Raw genomic sequence first — 22,430 nt, 5'->3', positions numbered from 1 at the left:
TTGTTAAGTGTTGTCGAATTGATTCTGACTCATAGCGACTCTGTATAGGGTTTTTAAATCTTTGTGGGAGCAAAAAGCCTCGTCTTTCTCCCACAGAGCAGCTGATGGGCTCGAACCACAAACCTTGTGGTTCATGGTCTTATTGTGTGGAGCCACTGTACTCACGGGTAATAGTCTTTCTGTAATTGAGCTAAAAGGTGACCTCTGAGGATAGGTTCTTCAGCTCATGCTTTAGAATGACCTTTTCTTCTGAGCTGTTACGCTGGGGGGAATAGAGCAGGGCTCAGTCTCCTCCTGGTTCCCCTCTGACCCGAAGATCCCCACACGCCAACTGACAGGGCTTGAGCTTTTGTGTGATTTAGAAACAGGGCCTACTCTAGGAGGAGTCCTGGTGGCACATGTAACCACTGCTAACTGAAACATCGGCAGTTCAAACCCACCAGCTGTTACACGGGAGAATGATGGCAGTCTGCTTCTGTAAAGACTTGCAGCCTTAGACTCCCTGTGGAGCAGTTCCACGTTGTCCTGTAGGGCTCCTGTGCATCAGAAAGCACCTAGCTTGGTGGCCACAACCCTTGCCAGGGTGGAGGGAGTGGTCTGCTGGCCCCTCTCGTGGTCCTCTGCCCTGACACATCACCAGGAGCTGCCTCTTACCTTAGGGATTCACATCTTTCTTGACCTCAGCCACACCTTGACCTTTTGTGTTCCTTGCCACTCCTAGTAGATACACAGTGTTTGAAGGCATATATTCTAAGGCAGTATTTTAACAGTAAGGCTCTTTGCTAGAGGAAAATTCTCAGGTTTGATTTTTAAAACACATTCCTCACACAGTACTTGTGCCTCCTCTTGTCAGCCACCACTCATCTGTCAGTTTGTCGTACTTTGGTGGCTTGCGTGTTGTTGTGATGTTGAAAACTTTGCCACTGGCATTTTAAATACCATCAGGGTCTCCCATGGTAGACAGGTTTCAGCTAAACTTACAGACTAGGAAAGAGGCAGACTACCACTTCTGAAGCGTTAACCACTGAAAACCTCATGAATAGCAATGGAACAGTGTCAGGCAGAGTGCTGGAAAATGAGCCCCTTAGGTTGCAAGACACTGAAAATACCACTGGGAAAATGCTGCCTTCTCAAAGTAGATTTGACCATGATGTCGCCGATGGGCTAAAGCTTTCAGGACCTTCTTTTGCTGGTGGGACACAACTCAAAATGAGGAGAAACAGCTGTAAACAACAATTAATGATTGGAACATGGAATGTACAAAGTTTGAATCTAGGAAAATTGAAAGTTGTTAGACGTGAAATAGAACCCATAAAGATCAATATCTTACGCCTTAGTGAGCTGAAATGGACTAGTATTGGCCATTTTGAATCTGACAGTCATGTGGTTTGCTATGCTGGGAATGACAAATTGCAGAAGAATCGTGTCACATCAAAAAGAACATTTCAAGATGTATCTTGAAGTACAGTGCTGTCTGTGATAGGATAATATCCATACACCTACAAGGAAGACCGGTTAATACCACTATTATTCGTATTTGCACACCAACCACTAAAGCCAGTGGTGATGAAATTGAAGAATTCTACCAGCTTGCTTCAGTCTGAAATTGTTCATACTGTATTGATAATTACTGGTGATTGAAATGCAAAGGTTGGAAACAAAGAGGAAGGCTCAGTAGTTGGAAAACATGGCCTTGGTGATAGAAACAATGCTGGAGATTGCTAATTTTGCAAACCCTCTTGGCAAATCAAATTGACTACATCTGTGGGAAAAGATGGTAGAAAAGCTCCATATCATCAGTCAAAACAAAGCCAGGAATAGACCATCAATTGCTCATATGCAAGTTCAGCTGAAGCTGAAGAAAATTATAACAAGTCCAGGAGAGCCAAAATATGACCTTGAACATATACTACCTGAATCTAGAGATCATCTCAAGAACAGATTTGATGCATTAGACACAAATGGCTGAGGACCAGAAGAGTTATAAATGACGTCAAGAAAGCAAAATACCATTAATAGAAGACAAGAAAGACATAAAAGACCAAAATGGATGTCAGAAGAGTCTCTGAAACTTGCTTTTCACTGTAGAGATAGTAAAGCAAATGGAAGAAATGAGGAGGTAAAAGAACTGAATAGAGAGCTTCACAGGGCAGCTCAAGAAGACAAAGTAAAATATTATAATGGAATGCGCAAAGAACTGGAGTTAGAAAACAAAAAGGGAAGAAAACCCTTAGCATTTCTCAAGCTGAAAGAACTGAAGAAAAAATTCAAGCCTCAACTTGCAGTATTGAAGGAGTCCATGGGCAAGATGGAGTCCTGGTGTGGCATTGTGGGATAAGATGGAGTTCTGGTGTGGCATTGTGGGATAAGATGGAGTCATGGTGTGGCATTGTGGGATAAGCATTGGAAGGCCAGCCAACAGTTCAAAACCTACCAGCTGTTCCTTGGAACCCTGATAGGGTCGCTATGAGTCAGAAATGATTTGACGCCACTTTACAGCAACATGGGCAAGCTATTGGATGATGCAGAAAGCATCAAAAGAAGATGGAAAGATTATACAGAGTCACTGACCAAAAAGAACTGGTCCATGTTCAGACTTTCCAAGAGGCAGCAAATGATCAAGAACCAATGATCCTGAAGGAAGAAGTCCAAGGTTCATTGCAGGGATTGGCAAAGAACAAAGCCTGGGAATTGATGGAATACAAATTGAAATCTTTCAAGAAACTGATTTGGTACTAGAGGTTCATTCACTCATCTATGCCAAGACATTTGGAAGACAGCTGATTGGAAGAGATCTGTATTTGTGCCCATTTCAAAAAGAGGAGACACAAAAAGAAATGTGGAAATTAGACATTATTATTAATATCACATACTAGTAAATTTTTGCTAAAGATAATTCAAAAATGGCAGCGACAGTACATCTAGAGGGAAGTGTGGAAGGTTCAAGCTCGATTCAGACAAGGACATGGAACAAGGGATATTATTGCTGACCTCAGATGGATCTTGGCAAAAAAATGTTTACCTGTGCTTTACTGACTGTGCAAAGGCTTTCAACTGTGGGTCATGACAAGCTATGGATAACATTGCGAAGAATGGGTATTCCAGAACACTTAACTGTGCTCATAAGTAACCTGTACACAGACCAAAAGGCAGTCGTTCGAACAGAGCAAGGGGACACTGAATGGTTTAAAATCTTGTGTGCCAAGATTGTATTCTTTCACCATATTTATCCAGTCTGTATGTTGAGTAAATGATCTGAGAAACTGGAGTATATGAGGAAGAACATGGCATCAGGATTTGAGAAAGATTCATTTACAACCTGCAATGTGCAGATAATACAACCTGCTTGCTGAAAGCAAAGAAAACTTAAAATACTGATGAAGATCAAAGACTGAAGATCAAAGTCTTCAGTATGGGTTGTACCTCAATGTAAAGAAAACAAAAATCCTCATAACTGGACCAATAAATAACATGATAAATGGAGAAAAAATTGATGTCAAACATTTAATTTTGTGTGGATCCACTTTTAACACTTATGGAAACAGCAGTCAAGAAACCAAATGATGGTAGTGCATTGGGCAAATCTGCTACACAAGACCTCTTTTAAGGAAGACCATAGAATTGATGCATTTGAGCTATGGTGTTGGAGAAGAATATAAAAAACACCATGGACTGCTAGAAGAATGAAGAAATCTGTACTGGAAGACGTACAGCCAGAATGCTCCGTAGAACCAGGATAGCGAGACTTTGTCTCTCATACTTCGGACATATTATCGCAGAGACCAATTCCTGAAGGCCATCATGCTTGGTAAAGTGGAGGGCCAGCAAAAATGAGGAAGACCCCCCGAGATGGACTGGTACAGTGAGAGGGCAGCAATGGGCTCAAGTGCAACAGCAGTTATGAGACGTCTCAGGACTAAGCAGTGTTTCATTGTTGTTGTGCATAGGTTCGCTGGAGGTCGTTACCGACTGGACGGCACCTAACAACCACAGCTCTTGCGGCTGAAGGAAAAAATTGATCAGAATGTAAAGAGAGGTTCATTAAACTTTAAAGATTTATGTGTACTTTGGACGTGTGTTTTTTCTTCTATCATTTTTAATCATTGTAAAGACAAATATGTAGTACCTCCATCAGCTTGTGATTTTTGTACATGTACAATTTAATGACACTAATTACATTAATCGTGTTGGACAACCGTCAGCAGTATCCAGTGGACACGCTTTGAAAGGACCTAGACAAGGAGAGTTTAGTACACGGGAGTCCGGTGAAAGGAGGAACGAGCCAGGGAAGTAGGAATAGTCCGTGAGAGGGCAGGGAAAGTCTCTCCACCATGGGAGCCTCCGACTTCAGCACACTGCAGCTGTTCCCCTGTTGCCCCTTAGGCTCATGAACAGGGTAGGGGAGAGAATAATTACAATTTTCCAAGAGAAGACTGTTTGTTTTGAAGTATATAATGTTCTGTAAAATGCTTAGACTATAAAAGCGCCTTTTGCCTCTGGCTGTATCGGATGGCTTTTGTGTCATATTTAGTTAAATCATTTTTCTTCTGATGTCTACATTTGATGAAAGCACAAAGAGATTTTCTAGCGCTATGACTAGTGAGCAGCTCTTGGGGGATCTTTCAGTTGACTGTGAGCCCGTATTTTTATGTTAAGCATCACAATGATTTCTGAGAGAGCCAGTCCAGAGTATTTTGTGGGATCTTCAAACAATTCACAGAAAATGTGTATTATGAAAAACTGTGCGTGGATTTTTTTTAAAAAAACGGAGTTTTTTTTTTTTCAAAAAAACAAAAAAGTACTGCCATGTTGTAACCTGTCTGAACAGGATCTAGTTTGAGGCACTAAGAAGGATGAGACATCAGTTTGAAAAGAGCCCCTATCAGAGCAACAAGAAATCTGCTAAAATTAAAGCAGGAACAAACATCAAATGTGGTGTGGTGATGCTTGCATGTAAGAATGGTGAAATCATTGATGCTCTACAAAAGTGTTTTGGGGGGAAGTGCCCCAAAGAAATCAGCAGTTTACAAATATTTGGCTCATTTTCAGAAAGGACAAGATGATATTGAAGATGAAGCCTGTAGCAACAGCCTTCCACATCCATTTATGAGGAAACAAGTACTCTTGATTGTCCCCTAATTGAAGAGGACCTGCTAGTAACTACACAAACAATAACCAACATCATAGACATCTCAGTTGGTTCAGCGTACACAGCTCTGAAAGGAAAACATTTAATTGAGCAATTAGGTGCCAAAACTCTTGCACCCAGATCAGCTGCCACAAGAGTAGAATTTTCTATGGGAATTTTAAAACAAGTGGGATTAAATCCTGAAACATTTCTTTCTTAGAAGACACAGAAACTGAAACATGGCTTTACTAATAAGATCCTGAAGGCAAAGCTTGATAAAAGCTATGGCTACCAAGAGGTGCAGGTGGTCCAGTCAAAGCAAAAGTGATCCATCCTGGTCAAGAGCAAAAGTCATCGCAACAAATCCTGGAGATGCTGAAGGCGTATTTTGCTTGTTGACTTTGTGGAGGGCCACAGAACATTAATACCTGCTTATTATGAGCTCTGGTAGCGTAGTGGTTACGAGTTGGGCTGCTAACCTGAATGAAGGTCAGCAGTTTGAAACTACTAGCCATTAAGTGGGAGAAAAATGAGGCTTTCTGCTCCCATAACGATTTATGGAAACCCTGTGCAGGATGACTCCCCGGCACACAATCGGCACAAAACACTCATGAGAGTGTTTTGAGAAACTTAGTCAAATCTTTAATAGAAAGACTCCTTGGGAAAGCTTCACTGGACGACCCCTGTCCACCAGAACAATGCTCCTGTTAATTCCTTTCCTCAAATGAGGCAACTTTATGAGAGCTTTCATAGGAAATCGTTAGGCATACCCTTACAGTCCTGATTTGGCTCCTCCTGCCTTCCTTATGTTTCCTGGTCTTAAAAATCTTTAAAGGCACCCATTCTTCTTCATTAATAATGTAAAAAGCCTACACTGACATGGTTCAGTTCCCAGGACCCTCAGTTCTTTAGGAATGGCTAAGTGGCTTGTATCATCACTTATAAAAGTGTCTTCACCTGGATGGAGGCTGTGTTGAGAAATAAAGTTTACTTTTTTCTTTTTATCTTTTAATTTCATTTCCCATGAACTTTTTGAAGCCCCCGTGTATTTGTACGTCCTGAAGTTCACCTGAACCCTATATGTTGAGATCTCTTGCAGTCCCCTCACTGTGTCTCATCCTTGATGAATCCAGGTGCCTCTGGGTTGGGTTCGCTTCTGCTTAACCGAGAGTAAAATTAGAAAAGATTTAGATTCTTTGCAAGTAGTTTAGTTACAGTTCTTTAACCCCATGGAAAGTTTTTCAGAGATGCCCTTTTTATGGGTTAACTGTAAAGCAAATGGGCCTTATACCCTGCCTGTGTTCGAGTCCGCTGCCTATCTCTGATCGCTTTGCCCTTTGCTTTTGGCCTCTTGAGGAATTGACTTATGAAATGCTGGCAAATATCAGGTGGCCTAATCCTCCTGAGAATTGGGCCCAAAGAAAGTCAATAATACATGTAAATACTGTTTTCTCATGTGTTAGCCGTCTTTTATCTCAGAGCTCTTTTTTGTTGAATTAGTAGAAATTTCTAGACCCTATGCTGGGCATTGCAGCATCTAAGAAGAATCCCTATGGCCTCACACACCTTGGGCCAGAGTTGGAGTAAATTTCACAAAACATTGAAGTCGCCAGTTTCTTTCTGGTACCCCTAGAACGGGAGCTGTGGGAAGACATTTCACTGTATAGTTCAAAGCTTTGCCCATGTGTAATCCATCTGAGGCTTATTTAACATTTTCAAGGCACGTTTTTGAGAGCTATCTGCTTATGTAACAAGGGAAAAAATATTACTGAAGAAAAGGAAGAGAAAGACGTAAAGCCTGTGGGTTTTTAAAAGTGTGATCAAATTCGGTTTTCTCCGACTCTGCAAAGGATGCATGTGATGGTGAAACAGAAATGAACGTGGAGAAAGTGTGCATCTTGAGTTCTGTTGCTCTGAGGGAAAGCTTTCCTGTTAGAAAATGTAAAGTCCGGGCTGTAAAGATTGGGCTCAAACTGGCCCTTCCAAGTGGAGTCTACTTTCCAGGGCCGTGCTGTCCACAGTGCACAAGACTTTAGCGCCTCTGAGAGGGAGGGGATACCTTCTGAGGGATCATTCCCCTCCCTCTAAATGTTTCCTAGCTTGTGCTCATGGAGGGCGGTGGCTTTGTAGGATAAGCACTGGACTGCTAACCACGAGGTCGGCAGTTTGAGCTCACTTCCTTGGGAGAAAGATGAGACTTTCTGCTCCTGTAAAGATTTATAGTCTCAGAAACCCTCACCACAGGGCTGCTGAGTCGGAGCTTGAAGGCTCTTATCAGCAACAGTTTGTGCTTGGGTGGAGTTTCTGGGCCAGGGCTGCTGGTATGAGGCAGTGTACAGCAGCCGCTCTGAGCACCGGCTTTGAGCAAGTGCTAAACCTTCTCTTCCTTGGTTTCAGGGTCTATCAAGTGGGCCTCCCCACAGCACCTACACCTCATAAGCAAGGTGAGGATTAGGCAGGTTGATCCACACAAGGCATGGAAAACAGTGTCTGGTGCAAGGCATGTGCTGTATAAAGTGCTTGGTACTGTTCACCATCATCATTGCTCCTGCAACAACAGCAGAGAGTTTAGAAAGTGATGGCTGTGGTGTTCCGTGGACCCATTGGACAGCTGAAAGTGGGCAGGTCCGAGTGAGAGCAGCAAAAAGAAACATGGGTTCGTAGTTTCACGGCCTCGACGTCTAAGAGTAGCTGCTGGCCTGAGTTCTCGGATTCACAACCATTCCTAGTTCAAAGAGTGAATGAAGCTAAATGACCCCTTTTCCCATTTCCCAGAGTGTCTTCATGCGCCCCACCAATGGCAAATGACCTCTGGGCCCTTGAGCACTGACTGTACATTAGCTCTGACCTCTCCCCTCTCCACAAGTCTCTAGCCTGGCCTTCAGGGTCCCCATTCTTCTGTGACCCTCCCTCCTGTGCCTCATGAGCTCTGTTCTTCCGTCCTCACCCCTCATGTCCTCTGGGGATTGCTGTCTCCAGGGCCTGTCCTGGGGCCACCAGGCTATCCTCCTCAGCCAAGCCCTGTCCAGTTGTCTTATTAACTGTTAGGAATAAACATTAACTTAACAGAGTTAATAGACAACTGAAACATTCATTCACTCGATAAATACGTTTTGCACAGGAAAGTGGAATATTTAGAAAAGGTTAAAAGGAGAATGTTACCCATCACCCCCACCCACCATTCAGAGACCACCAGGTGACCTTTTAGGTATGCTCTTTCCTAATCTTTTTTCCTGTGGATAAAATGAGTTTAGAATGTGTAGTTCTTAATAGAGCTATGAAGAACCAAGCCGATTGACTCTTTAGGCCTAAAAGGCAATCAGGATCACCTGGCCAGACCCACAGTGCTTTTGATGTGTGAACCAAAGCTGGGGGCCAGGAGGACTCGTCAGAGGGTCCCTTCAGCCTTGCTGTTCTGTCCTGTTCCACAGCTTGTAGGCCGGTGTGCTGGAGCTGACATGTTACATGTGCCTTCCTGAGGAAGGAAGGACCTGAGAGGCTGGGGGAACCCTGCTCTGTTGACAGACTGTCATCTTCCGTGCCTGGGACCAGGGCACCCAGAATAGTGTCCACAGGGTCAAATGAACCAAGGTTGTGGAGGGTGAGCCCTCAGGCTTACATCGCTCCATCCTGTCTTCAGGATGTTAGCGGCATGCATTCTAGTCTCTGAGTGTCCTCTGGGACCATATTGGTTTGGTTTTTGTCTTGTCTGGAGCTACCTGGATGCCAGCCCAAGTTTTGACTGCAGGTTCCAGAGTCTAAGAAAATGACTTCATTCTCACAGAAAAAGGAGCTCTGTCTGTCCAAAGAAGACCTTAGTTGTGACTGTGTGGTTGTCCACTCCCTGTACTCACATGTAGGGTCAACCTGTAGTGTTTCCCCTCTGTCCACTGCTGGGGCTGAAGTTACTTTGCTGACTGGATAGTGCAGACAACCAGAACCAGAGTGAGTCTGTCCTTGTCAGACGCAGATGCGAGGAGATGACGGTGACCATCATGGCCACTCGGGCCTGAGAGCCGAGGCAGGGCTGGCAGGAATGGCACTTATGTTCCAACCTGATCGTGTTGCAAGAAGAAAAAAATACGATTTGTGGAGCTTGGGTAGGGGTGGGTCGGTGGGGGGAGAAGAGTCTGCTTTGTGACCATGTTGGTCCTTGAGAGGTAGAGCTCTGTTTCTGAGCAGTTACAGGGAGACAATGCTAAAAATGATGTTTGCCTTGAAAGACACATCCGGACAGGAGTTTTCAGCAGTGTCTGAATGAACAATGTGGTACCAGTCTGTTTGCCAGGAACAAAACAATCACTGATACATCATTCAGACATCTGCTCTTGGCGTAACGTATTATCCAGTGCTCCTTTAGTAGTTTTGTTCTTCACGTGCCAGGGGTTGGCTTTCATATGCAAACCAGCCACTCCACTTGGGGGAAGGTGGAGGAGAACGGAGGTGCAGATAACAGAGGACCAGGCTCAGGTGAGCAAGCCTTTAGGTTGTCCTCACTCCTTTGAGCAGTGGGTAGCCTGTGGAGCATATTTCAATGCTACTGAGGCCTTTTAGTTATCTTCATAGTGATAAAACAGTGAACAGCTGAGGTTTTGTTACCAACTAGCTGTAGGTGACCACAGGAGCACTGTTACTCAGGTGTGGTCTGTGTTAGTGTGGCTTCTCCGTATCTCTAGGGACATGCACTAGGGCAGGTATGTCTCTCTGGGGGCGCCAACACTACATGTGCCTTAGGCCATCTTCATTCTTTGTCATGCATAAACCCCCAGAGGGCTAAAGTCATCTCATTGGCTTTGGCCCTGGTATAGCTGCATTTGGAACTCAGACAACATATTGAGGTGGAATGAGATGTAACTTCTGCTGCAGTTAACCCTCTGAGTGGTGGTGGTAACTGCCATTTCCCTCCTGAGGCAGAAGAGTGGAAAAGCCGCCATCTGAGCTCTACGCAGGGTATCACATGAAGACTGACTAAATGACTCCTATTTTCATTGTTAGCTATGTTTTGGGGGTTGCTGGTTTTATAGGGCCCATGGGAGTGCAGTGACGCTATGTGATAAGCACTGGACTTGCAGCCACAAAGTCTGCGATGACTCGAGCCCGCCAGCTGCTCCATAGGAGAAAGATGAGGCTGTCTGCTCCCACAAAGATTTAAAGCCTGGGAATCCCTCCTCAGGGTTACTATGGGTCGGAACTTAACAACTTAACAAATTGGTGATCAGGCATCTCCCTTCACCTCTCGTCCCGGGGCGCCCTGTGTTCATGCCCCCGGCCCCTTTTCTGGAGAACTTCTCAGGACCGGCCACCTTATTCACTGAAGTCATTAACCAGTATCCTGTTAGTCAACTTCTGGTATTTGTCTTTGAGCACTACCAAGACCAGATGGCTAGAGAAGGCAGCATTTTAGCACGACATGCTTCACAATAAAGCCTTAACTTCTGTCAAAAGTAAAAAAAAAAATAAAAGAAGGAAAAGCTCCGTTACACCATGTGTGCTAGAGTTAAGATGCCACTCACAGAGCAGTGTATGTCCCCATCTTCTCATTGTTGCTACATTTATCCCCAGTGAGAAGACAGCCTTTGCAGTAACTGTTAATTTCATCTCTCAGTCACTTAAGGTAGGTGGGGGCCTCTGACTCACAGGCACATAACCAGTTGCACCTGCTCCCAGATTTTCCGGGTGCATTTTGTCTCCTGAATTACTGTCCCAGAAGCAAGTTTTTCTCCATACTTAAAGCTAAAATAGTCTCCTTGCCCTCATCTGAATATGAGAGTAACTTTGTTGGAGTATTTATTTACGGTTTATATATGTTTTTAAATTCTCCAACCATCCTGGACCTCCTCTGTGTGTTCATTGATTCTGCAGGTGAGATTGGCCCTTTTGGGGGCAGAGTTGGAGGGAGAGGAGTGTCTACAATCGTATAAGAAACAGACACCCTCCTCCCCACTGGGAGGCCCAGACCCTTTCCAGGCTCCTCAGTGTGGCCGCTTTCCTTTGGGTCCATGGTCTTGTCTGGACTGTCTTCCCGTCTGCCGTGGAAATAGCAGCAGGCTAGGCTGGAGGCAGGAGTTGTGGGAGGCAGGACAGGCAGTGGCAGAGAAGAAAAAGAATCCTGACCAAGGTATGAGAGGCTCTGGATGGCCCAAAGTAGTCCCCTGCCGATGGAGGAGAGCGAGGTACAGAGCTTAAGAAACATCAGTAAGACTCAAGCCCAAACCACTGGACTGGGCTCCAGGTTCTCCTTGGTCTTCCTGCCTCAGCTCCTGGACCCCTGTGATCAGGTGGAATGCCCACCTGACTGGGGCGTGAGTTGGCAAGAGCAAAGATGTCAGCTTGAGGACTAAGGTGTGCCTGACCCAAGCCATGGTATTTTCAATAACCTCATTTGCATGCAAAAACTGAAAAGTGAATAAGGAAGACCATAAAAGAATTGATGCTTTTGAGTTATGGTGTTGGAGGAGAATATTGAAAGTGCCATGGGCTGCCCATAGAACCAACAGATCCGTGTTGGAAGAAGTGCAGCCAGATTGCTCCTTGGAGGCCAAGATGGCCAAACTTCATCTCTCACACTTCGAACATATTGACAGGAGGTACCAGTCGCTGGAGAAGGATATCATGTTTGGTAAGGTGGAGGGTCAGAGAAAAAGAGGAAGACCCCCCCAATGAGATGGATTGGAAAAATGACAGCATCAATGGACTCAAGCGTGGCAACAGTAGTGAGGTTGGCCCAGGATCAGGCAGGGTTTCGTTCTGCTGTGTGTAAGGTTGCTATGAGTTGGTACTGACTCGATGGCACCAACAACAAGTCCATATTTAAATCCCCTCATTGATAAAACAAAACCCTCCTTTTTATAAGAGGTAACATTCTATGACAACCTTCAAAGGTTGTTGTTGTTGTCAGGTGCCATCGAGTCGGAACCGACTCATATTGACCCCCCATGCACAGCAGAACGAAACAATGGCCGATCCTGGGCCAACCTCACTACCGCCGCCACACTCAATGCCATCAATGATGCCACCTGGCCGATCCATCTCGTTGGGGGTCTTCCTCTTTTTCTCTGACCCTCCATCTTACCCAGCATGACATCCTTTTCCAGCGACTGTTCCCTCCTGACAATGTGTCCAAAGTATGAGAGATGAAGCTTAGCCATCCTGGCCTCCAAGGAGCACTCTGGCTGCACTTCTTCCAAAACAGATCTATTGGTTCTTTTGGCAGTCCATGGCACTTTTAGCATTCTCCTCCAACACGACAATTCAAAGGTAGTACATGCTATTATAATTTATTAGAGTTTCAAAAGAAATGATTGTGTCTCAATTCATACAGCCACCAGGCAGTTTTGAATCTATTGATTCTAAAATGAAGCTGAAGATATTATATAACAATCAATGCTGCCTTTGTTAATCTTAGATCTAAAATCTAGCCTTTTGCTTCAGTCCCCTTCTAGGAGCAAGTAATGACTTTATTAAGTGTCTTTATAAAAGAAAATGTGTCCTTTATTTCTAGTAAAATAGTACTTTTGAAGAGCAAGCTAGTTAATGATTTTAAAAACAGCAACTGCTTAACATAATCAAGAAATAAAGCCATTTTGTATTTCTGCAAAGATAATCATAATCCATCAGCCTATCAGTTAATTAAAACAGGTCATTCATGGGAAAGAAATTACCTCCAATTAGGATAAAAATAATAATTTGGAATAAAAAGAATATTATTCTGACTTTAGTGAGGAATTAATACCATTAGTGCATCTTGAGGTTAAGCAAAGCTTTCATGAAGTAGTGGCCAAATGGATGGACGGGTTATTTACTGTAATTGCTTGAAAATACTCTTGTGTGTCAACGCTGGTTTTAGATTAATTTCCTGCCTCCTTTTAGATATGGCCATTTGTCTTCTGAGGGTCTATAAAAGTTATTAACATTTAACCACCCTCTTGAATGATCCCATTTTGATTGATAGGCCCTGAGATGATATGGTGCTCGGAGCCTGAAAAATCACAGCCTAGCCTATTGTAACCTGCTGGATGTAAGTAAGGGGAGTCGTGAGATAGCCCCTACTTGCATTTTAGCCCACTGGTCGGTGGTCATGCCAGATGGTGGGCATCCTAGTGAAATTCCACAACACAGAATGCCTCCATGATGTTGATCTCATTGACAAAAGTATCTTTTCTGGGAATAAGGTTTAAAATCAAGGTACAAAGAAAGAGTTGATCTCTGTGGATAATCCTGTAACTAGAGAGTTCATTCTTGTGTTTCCAGTTATCGGTGATTTTCATCCATAAAGACAGGGGTTTCAAACATTTTTTGTCACTATATCATGCCATGTTAAATTGGAACCATTTTCTGTGCTCCCCTCCCACCTGGATAATTTTAAGAAGACTTTGATTCTCACCTGTGTCTCTAAAGAAGGACCAGCTTGCAGTGACGTCTCCTCTTGTCTCTTCATATAACTGACAGGGAATCTGGAGACCTAACCCTGCCTCTCCCCTGGATCCAGCCATTTCCTTCTGCTGGGAGTCATATTTTACTTTTGATGTGATGCTTGCTTAGGCACTATAATAAAATAGAAATCGCCATATTATCATTGGTAGACTTGTGCTTTTTTGGGGAAAAACAAACAAAAACCTTTTGTTTTTTCACCATTTCTCCAGGACTCTGGATTGATTTGGAAATGTCCTACAATGGGTCCTTTCTGATGACTCTCGAGACCAAAATGAATTTGACCAAACTAGGTAAAGAGCCTCTTGTTGAAGCCCTGAAGGTTGGAGAAATTGGCAAAGAAGGGTAAGGGGCTATATGAATTTCCTAAACAAAATCCAACCCTGGGGAAGCAGCCTCCACCTCCCACCTCAGAGCAGCAGGATTGCTGTGTAGTGGCCCTGGATGTTGAGTGTGCCTCTATGGAAATGTTTCCAGACCCTGGAGTATTAACGGGGAATGACTTCCTCACTTCATCCCCAGTGGACAGACAGCCCCTGTCACCCAGGGCAGCAGCAGATGGACCACAGGCCCTCATCTGTGCTCAGCTGTGGCAGCACCTCTTGACGTTAGTGCTGGCCATGGTACCCACAGTATCGATTACCCAGAAAGCACCACCCACTCAGACAAGCAGCTGAGGCTCATCAGAGCAGTAATGCTCCGTGAATAGAATCATCCTCACTAAAGAAAGTCCCCTCTTCAACTTTCAGCTGCAGACGGCAGTGTGTGCACCAGACTCAGGTCCCTGGGGATCTGTTGGCTTTAATCATAAAGTCAGAAATACTTATGATTAGATGATCGATTTTGTAGCCAAGCGGGTGCTCCTAAAGTGTTTGGGGAAGCATTTTTCCTAAATAATGTGGTATTGATTTGCTGAGCAAATATCTCTTTGTAGACAGCGCCTCTACTGCAGTTTTTCTGATCTAGTGAGAGTTTCACATTTATGAGATAATTAATGAAGCTTCCTTTTTCTTCCCTGAGTGCCTAGCAGAGCAAGATAGCACTTTTACCTCCCCATGCACCCTAAAAATGAGTCCTTTGAACTTCATATTTACATAAATATGATGGGTTTTACCAACTCTAAAATGCTGATTTAAGTCTGCTTCCCACATCTTTGTTTTGCATGAAATTCACAGGAAAACACTGCCAAGAGCTGCCCTGTCTAGGTCTAGACAGAAGACACACACACACACACACACACACACAGTTTCCTCTGAATGATGATGCAGACCTAAGGCTTTTATTCATCCCTGCAGTCAAACTGACTAGGGGAGTTGGGCCACACAGTTGAATGCCCTTTTACTTGGATTACTCTGATTTCTCCAGGTTACTTAATGAAATGTTCCTCTGTAAATAATGGGAAACTTGCACCTGCTGTATACAATCTAACCCTTGTCTGTGCTGTTTTCCTCTCATTTTTCTGCCATTTGTTAAAATGTGTTTGGAATCGGCAAACTGTGGATTTATATTCTCTGGTGAGTGGTATTTATCAACTCTCTGTGTAGCATTTCATGCCCTGTGAGTGCTGAGTCTTGCTGGTGCCACGTGACACCACCAAGACATTTGTCCTTTCATTGTGCTCTTAGACGTAAAAGCACTATGCTATCCCTGGTGAGGATTTCGGAGACTCTCCTGGCCGGGGAATTCTTACACGTGGGAATTCTTACACGTGACTCCGGCCTCTACTCAGATGCAACTCCTTGTCACTGGGTGTTCCCATCCCAGCTCAAGCATGGCTGAGCATCACCACTCCAGCCTGATGGATTCAGAGCTGTAAAGCCGGCTGCCGAGAAAACGCAGCTCCTTAGATAGATGCAGTCACGGAATCTCTTGTTAATGAGGCCAAATGGGAACGGAGGAGCAGGCCAGAACATTCTTTACTCTGAGCCCTGTGCAGGGAGCCTTTCTAGATACAGCTCTGCCTGCACAGAGCTGCTGGGAATCAGAAAGGAAAGGTCTCAGACATCATGGCAGACCCTGGAGAGCTTTACCCCTTGGGCGGTCCACGTTCACTGTTACTGCTGTAGGCTCAGTTTCCTGTTCGTAAACTGGCTGCTGCTTTAGACCCAGCGTGAAAGGAAGGGCGTCTTGCTTTGCCTTTTTAGGGGATCAGAGGGAACCCCTTGTTTAACATTTCTCTGTTAAAAAAAAAAAAAGCCTCTATGCTAAGAAATTGTGATAGTATTGATTTTTATTTTTACTGTATTTCTAAAATACAGTTTTGCTTCTTGAAGTTTTGCTTCTTCCTATGAGGAGTCTTGATGTGGCACTGTTGAATAAGCACTAGACTGCTAATCACAAGGTCGGTGGTTCAAACCCACCAGCTGCTCCTCAGAAGCCCTATAGTGGGTCATGAAGATTGGGAACCAGTTTTACGGCACATAATAGCAATAACATGGAGCTCTGATAGTGTAGTGGTTACAAATTGGGGTGCTAACCTCAAGGCTGGTAGTTCAAAACTACCAGCTGTTCCGCGGGAGAAAGATGAGGCTTTCTGCTCTCATAAAGATTTGCCGCCTTGGAAACCCTGTGCAGGGTCGCTATGCGTCAGAACCGACTCCACGGCACATCACAACAACAATAGCAATAACAACCTGAGGGTGTTAAACTAGATGGTTGATGTGTCGAATTGTCCTTTCATTTTGATAACATGCAAAAGCACTCCATTTGGGAGATCAAGGACTTGGACAAATAGACCCTTAGTCTTTTGTTTTTTTGTACAAGAGAGCCTTTTGGTAACGTGAATGCTCTGGACGGACCCGTCTGCCAGGAAATACTCCTGTAGCCCACAGTTTCCAGGAGCGTCAGATCCTCTGAAGCCTATCCATGCTAAGATCCAAACCCCAGAGATGATTCTAGAATCCACTTCGTCCCGTCCTCATTCATGAGCACGTGGAATCACCCTGATGCCGAATTTGGCTTCAGGGTGATAAATCTTAGCCATATTAAGTGACCCTTTGGCGCTGATATTTTCCTGATGTTAAACCTCACCAAAGAGCATGGTGTCTTGAGAGTTGGGGCCTAGCAGCTCTCCTTTCCTGCCCGTGGCTAGCTGTAGGGCCTCACTCCCCAGTCAGGGTTGCCCGTCTCCTGCTTTGTTTTCTTCAGTCCCCCTTCAAGTACCAGGGATTGTGCTCATGTGGAGCCTCTGAGGAGACGCTGCTCCACCAGTGAAAAGTCCTAGGACTGGTGGGAAGTTGGTTCACGTTGCTCATAAACTTAAGGCCTGACTGAGAGGTTTCAGATCTAGGTTGTTTTCAGTACAGTGGCATCCTTTCCTTTTGAAATATGTGTACAATTGATATATGTGGATATTTTTCCTTAAGTCCTTTTCCCAAATGGTTTTCTTGTTACCTACTGTAGTAATGCATCTTGGACAGTAAGACACTAAAGTGGTATTCAGGATAGTGAGCAGTCTTAACCATGGGAATTGGCATGAAAAGGACCAAAAAATAAGTCAGTAAGGGAAACATTCCGCTGATTGGGTGCTCTTTAATGAAACGCCCTGGAGTGAGGCGTTTTCTTATGAGGAGACCCATGGCCTGTTCATGTTCCACCACCTTAGCCTGGGCCAGCTGTCCAACTCCCTTGGTGTGGCACTGTTGAACAAGCACTAGATGAGATGACCCCCTCTGACCTGTGTTTTGGGGTGCAGGCATGAGTCTACCCAAATCCTCTCTATCCCCACCCCTACCCCACCCCCTGGCTCTGCAGCCCAGGGGCCAAGTGTCTTCAGGTGATGCTGTGAGCCAGTCTAGACCTGTGGGTGCATGTATACCTATGTCTGTGACAGGTGTGTGGGACACATCTTTCACATGAGTGGGGTCCCCTCAAGGCAAGCACCTCAAGGGCTGTTGAGTTATGCAGCTTTCCCCTGAAGAATTTTTGGGGTGTCATTTTAGAATTGCCTTCACAGCCTTTTCTGTTTTCTGTTTGTTTTTTAAACTATCTTGAGTCACTACAAATCATCCTGCTTCGTAGATGGGATGGGATTTTGAGCAATTTCTAGAAATCTGTCAGAGATAATAGTGATTATGAGGCCAGAAAATAAAATGTTTGATCCAAGACAGAGATGAATGATAGAGTGATGAAATAATTTACTCTCTCTTACGTGTGTGACTCCAAACACGTTTCCAGAAAGGTTTCTAGCAGAGGCCGTGTAGCTGGGATCAGCCCTCTAAGGTGGCGTCTTGACGGGCTGCCACTCTCCTCTGGAACTCTCAGGTGAATTGGAACCATTAGGCTCATCACATGATCACGCAGCTTATGTAAGGTGGCTTCAAAGGGTTCATGGGAAATCCAATGAGAAGAGAATGGAATTTTCCCATGAACTTTTTGAAGCCCCCTCATCATATATGGATGTGTGGTGTGTTGTCTTTTTCTGAAGCTTGTGCTGATGTCGTAAGGTTGAGGCCCTGAAACGGTGTGTCCTGCTTATAAAACTGAGCATCAGCCAAACGCTGAGCTGTCCATCTATAAGTCTCAGGCGCCACATGAGACAGCCCCCAGCGCTGAGGGTAGAATGCCTTTTGGACAAAATCAGAATTTCACGTCATCTGATCTGCTTTAGCTGGTCTAGCGTGATCTAAATTATTAACTTCCAGCCATAAAAGTTACCCTGCAGAGGATTAATTCAGGAACCTGAGCGCTCATGGTACTGCAGGTGTCTAAGTGACGAGTGCCAGTGGGGAGCTGGTAGGTAACCCAGTGGATTTCCCTTTGCCCTGGATGTGGGGGAGGAGCAGGCGACCTGCCGTGTGCACGTAGCCTCTTCCTGGCATCACTGGAGCCGGGGGGAAGTAAAGATCTCAGATGAAGAAAGACCTGTTAGTCTGCCAGGAAAACCCTGTGGAATTCTGTTCTGCACCCATGGGGTCTGTCATGAGTCAAAAACAACTCCACAACAATTGCTTTTGTGGTTTTTATGTACATTTTAAATAAAAGATCTCTTTTCTCTGAGAGTCGCTTGAAGCCCTAAAAGCTCTGAAATGACTTTGTGAGCAGGAATGAAAGCAGGTGTTTCCCGCACCAGCCAGGCCTGTGGAAGAGAAGGGACAAGAGGTTTTGGTTCCTGCTGAGCGAGTTCCCCTTTAATGCTCAACTCAAACCTGTTGGCCAGAGGCAGCGTTGAGGAGGATCTGCATGTCCTGTAGGAAGGGCACCGTGAGGTCCTCTTACAGCCGGGCTCCTGTTTCAGAAGGTTTCAGTCCCACCCCACTGCACTCTGCCCAGTCCGCATTGGCATATGGGCCCCGCTCTCAGGTGTCCTCGGCCCCTGTTGGCCAGTAGAAGACTTACCCATGGGCCCCAGGTGTCCCAAGGGCGTGTCAGAAAGCCAAAGGCTCGCAGCTGGGGGAGCTGGGACCTGAGCCCCACAAGCTTGATCTGTCCTTGTCACAAGGCCTCTGTTTGGTGTGACCCGAGTTACTTAGCAATGTTCAGAAACAACTGTCTTTCCTTCATTTCACCCCAGTTAAGTGTCTGGGCCTCAGAGGTCGGCTTGCAGAGCCCTCTCCAAAGCTGTACTAGAGGATGGAGCTGCCTTTTGTGTGGCCAAAACTCTACTAAGAGGCCCCCAGCAGCCCTCAGGCGGACTCCCAGAACACTCCCTTCAGCTGTTGACTGGCAGTCCCCATGCCAGTGCAGACCAAGTGTCCAGTGTGGAAGGACCCATGAGACCCGGCTCTCTGATGAAGGCTGTTAGTATTGCTATTTCAGTAAAGGAATCCTGGGGTGGTGCTGAACGATAAGCACTGAACCACAAGGTGGTGGTTCAAACCTACCAGTCGCTTCTCAGAAACCCTATACAGGGCTGCCATGAGTGGGAACTGACTCAACAGCACTTAACCAATAACAACAACTTTAGTCAAAAGATGGCCTTCAAAATTTTACTTCTCAGAAGGTTCCTGGGTTCCTATGTCAGTTGCTTCCGTGAGTCTCGGTCCCATTTGACTTTTTCTGTGCCCCTCAGATGTGGAGTAGGTGTGAATTCTTGATAGGAAGGAGTCTAGAGTCAGCATTGTTGTTGAACTCAGCCGGAGTCAAGGACTTGCCTGACAATGCCCATCACCTCACCCCCTCAGCCATCCTTCTCTCCATTCCCCCCACCCCTGTACTGTTGATGACATCACTGCATTTTGTGTGGACCAATCATGCTCCCACCACCTGTCCTGACGCATGCGGAAAGTGAACCCTTCCAGGCCCAGGGGACTTGACACTCAAGAGTCTCCCAAATAACCGTGCCACTCATGGATTGGGCCTCTTCCCTTCTGGGTGGGTTGGAGAGAGTGGTCCAGAGTGTGGCAAGTGTTTTCATCTTGGGTGCGTCCCGGTGGTTACCATGGTAGTGATTCTCCCTCTGTTCAGTTGCAGGCCCAGGGCGTACTGTCTGGCCGACAGTGATGAGGAATCTTCCAGCGCGGGCTCCTCCGAGGAAGACGATGCCCCAGAGCCCAGTGGAGGAGACAAACCACTCCTCCCTGGGGGAGAAGGGTGAGTGGGCCAGAAACAGGGCTTCCCAGGAGGCCAGGGCAGTAAGTCGGAGTGTGCCTTCTTTCTTCCTCTAGGATTGTCCTTCTCCCTTCACACTGAGTGCAATTGTTTTGTGTTAATTTCCAACGTCAGCAGGTTATAGCCAAAGCATAAAGACTTGTATAGCTTTCCTTACTTAATATTTAGGAAGGTCCTGGCCAAAACAGCTTTCTCCTTCGCTTTGAGTAAATAATAAAGAGAAGGAAAGGAAGGGAGATGTAACTATGAGCACATCCGGGTCTTCTTAGGAACACGGTTTACCCAACACCTCCCCCTGGTGCCCGGCAGGTGGCATTACTTATGTTGAACTGCCAGCGCCTACGAAGCCAAGCCATTCAGATGGTACCTTTTGTGAATTTTAAAAACCCAGTTGACTTAGTTGATGTTTTGAGTCATGAACTTCATTTTGGGGGCTCCCTTTGCCTGTAACTTAGACTGTGGCATGACCAGAGCGTTTAAACAGCCTCTGTGCCAATCTTTTAATTATTTAAAGTGAGTCTGATGATAAAGACGCTGGGTGATTGAGGAGCATTTGTGAGAAAATTTCATCAGCATGTTCACTTTTGAAATCTTACGGAAGATGAAGAGGAGGGAATTGAGATGCTTGAGTTTGCGAAAGTTGCATTACTTAAAATCTTCCTACCTGCTTGACCTTCAGAATGATTGCTTTTCTGAGTGTTGTAGAGAAAGGGGTTAGAAGCCTTCTCTGTGTACATCTGAGGACTTTGTCTTAACTCTCCATCATCAAGACTCAGCTCTGTCTGACACTTACACCTTTTACAAAGACAGTGGTTCTCAACTGGGGATGGTCTTGTGTGCCGTGTCCCGTCCCCCCACTCCTCCCTCTGCCCCAAACCTGGAAGACTGTTCAGCAATGTCTGAAGTCATGCTTGACTGTCATGTCTGCTGGATTCCATTGGCATGTAGTAGGTTGAGTCAGAATTGCTGCTAAATACCCTCTAATGCACAGGACAGCCCCACAACAAAGAACCATTCAGTCTACGATGTCATTAGTACTTTGGTTGACAAATACTGGTCTAGAGTAAGGAGAATGAAAAGCCACTAGGTTTTTGTTTGAGAAGGAGCAAAATTTATACTGATAAACTCTATGTTCCTCATCTGAAGGTATGTTGGAGGCCATCGAACAAGTAAGATTATGAGATTTGTAGATAAAATCACCAAGTCAAAATATTTCCAAAAAGCAACAGAGACGGAGTTCATCAAAAAAAAGATTGAAGAAGTTTCCAACACACCCCTGCTGCTAACTGTTGAAGTACAAGAATGTAGAGGAACCTTGGCCGTGAACATTCCACCACCTCCGACTGACCGGATCTGGTACGTAGAGGGGTCCTCGGTGACGGTGCGTGGCTCCCCTGGTCCCAACCGGCTTAACCTTAAGGTTATGGAGAGTCCCTTCTCTTTGGCAAAAGTATTTTTCAAACATTTTAATGAAACCTAAATGTTAGTTATAAATCTGATTCTATTTTCTTCCATGGTAGCTAATCCACATTTAAAGATTCATCTTAACACGTTAGGGAAGGTTGGGTCAGTATGGGAATTTTGTGGGGACAACGCTGCCACCAGTACTGACGGCTGTCATTGGAAGGACCCTCGTTCTCTGCCTGGGCTGGCCTATAACTTCATCACCTCAGCCAGGCCTCATGGCATTGCTAAGGTAGTTGACATTATTCTCCCCTCTTCACAAGTGTTGGTCACACATCCGGGTTTGGGGAGGACTGCCCTGAGTGAGGGCTGGATGTTGAGGAGCCCGGAGCATATCCATTTGGTAATAATGGCAGGAGGTCTAGCCAGGGAGCGGCCATCTGGTGGACTGGTGATTCTCGGCCCCATTTGCACATTGAATCACCTGGGACTAGTTAAACATCAGATATGCCTGGTTCATCCTCCAGGAGTTAGGGATGGGGGAACTAAGTCATCACTGAAAGCTACTATCATGGGCCCAACAGTGAATTTGATTTTAAAGTTGGTGTCGTCGTGGTACAGTGGCTGAGAGTGCACACGGTGACGGTGAATTTGAATTTAAAGTTGGTGTCAACGTAGTAGTGGTTGACAGTGCACATGGTGATGGTGAGTTTGATTTTAAAGTTGGTGTCGTCGTGGTACAGTGGCTGAGAGTGCACACGGGACGATGAATTTGAATTTAAAGTTGGTGTCGTCGTGGTACAGTGGTTGAGAGTGCACACGGTGACGGTGAATTTGAATTTAAAGTTGGTGTCGTCATGGTACAGTGGCTGAGAGTGCACATGGTGACGATGAATTTGAATTTAAAGTTGGTGTCGTC

The 22,430-nt window shown here is 45.3% G+C and overlaps 1 protein-coding gene across 1 annotated transcript in view; it reads left to right on the top strand.

The window, feature by feature from the left end:
* Positions 1 to 22,430, top strand: part of TEX2 (testis expressed 2) — a 47,904-nt gene that overhangs the window by 21,230 nt on the left and 4,244 nt on the right. Inside the window, exons 6-8 of the mRNA XM_006833583.1 lie at positions 13,771 to 13,903; positions 19,970 to 20,089; positions 21,254 to 21,463. Of these exons, the coding sequence (XP_006833646.1) occupies positions 13,771 to 13,903; positions 19,970 to 20,089; positions 21,254 to 21,463 (463 nt within the window). The remainder of the gene's footprint in view (positions 1 to 13,770; positions 13,904 to 19,969; positions 20,090 to 21,253; positions 21,464 to 22,430) is intronic.

This window comes from Chrysochloris asiatica, unplaced genomic scaffold (genome assembly GCF_000296735.1).
Source record: "Chrysochloris asiatica unplaced genomic scaffold, ChrAsi1.0 scaffold00007, whole genome shotgun sequence".
NCBI lineage: Eukaryota > Metazoa > Chordata > Mammalia > Afrosoricida > Chrysochloridae > Chrysochloris > Chrysochloris asiatica.
This window is presented reverse-complemented; position numbering and strand designations above follow the sequence as displayed.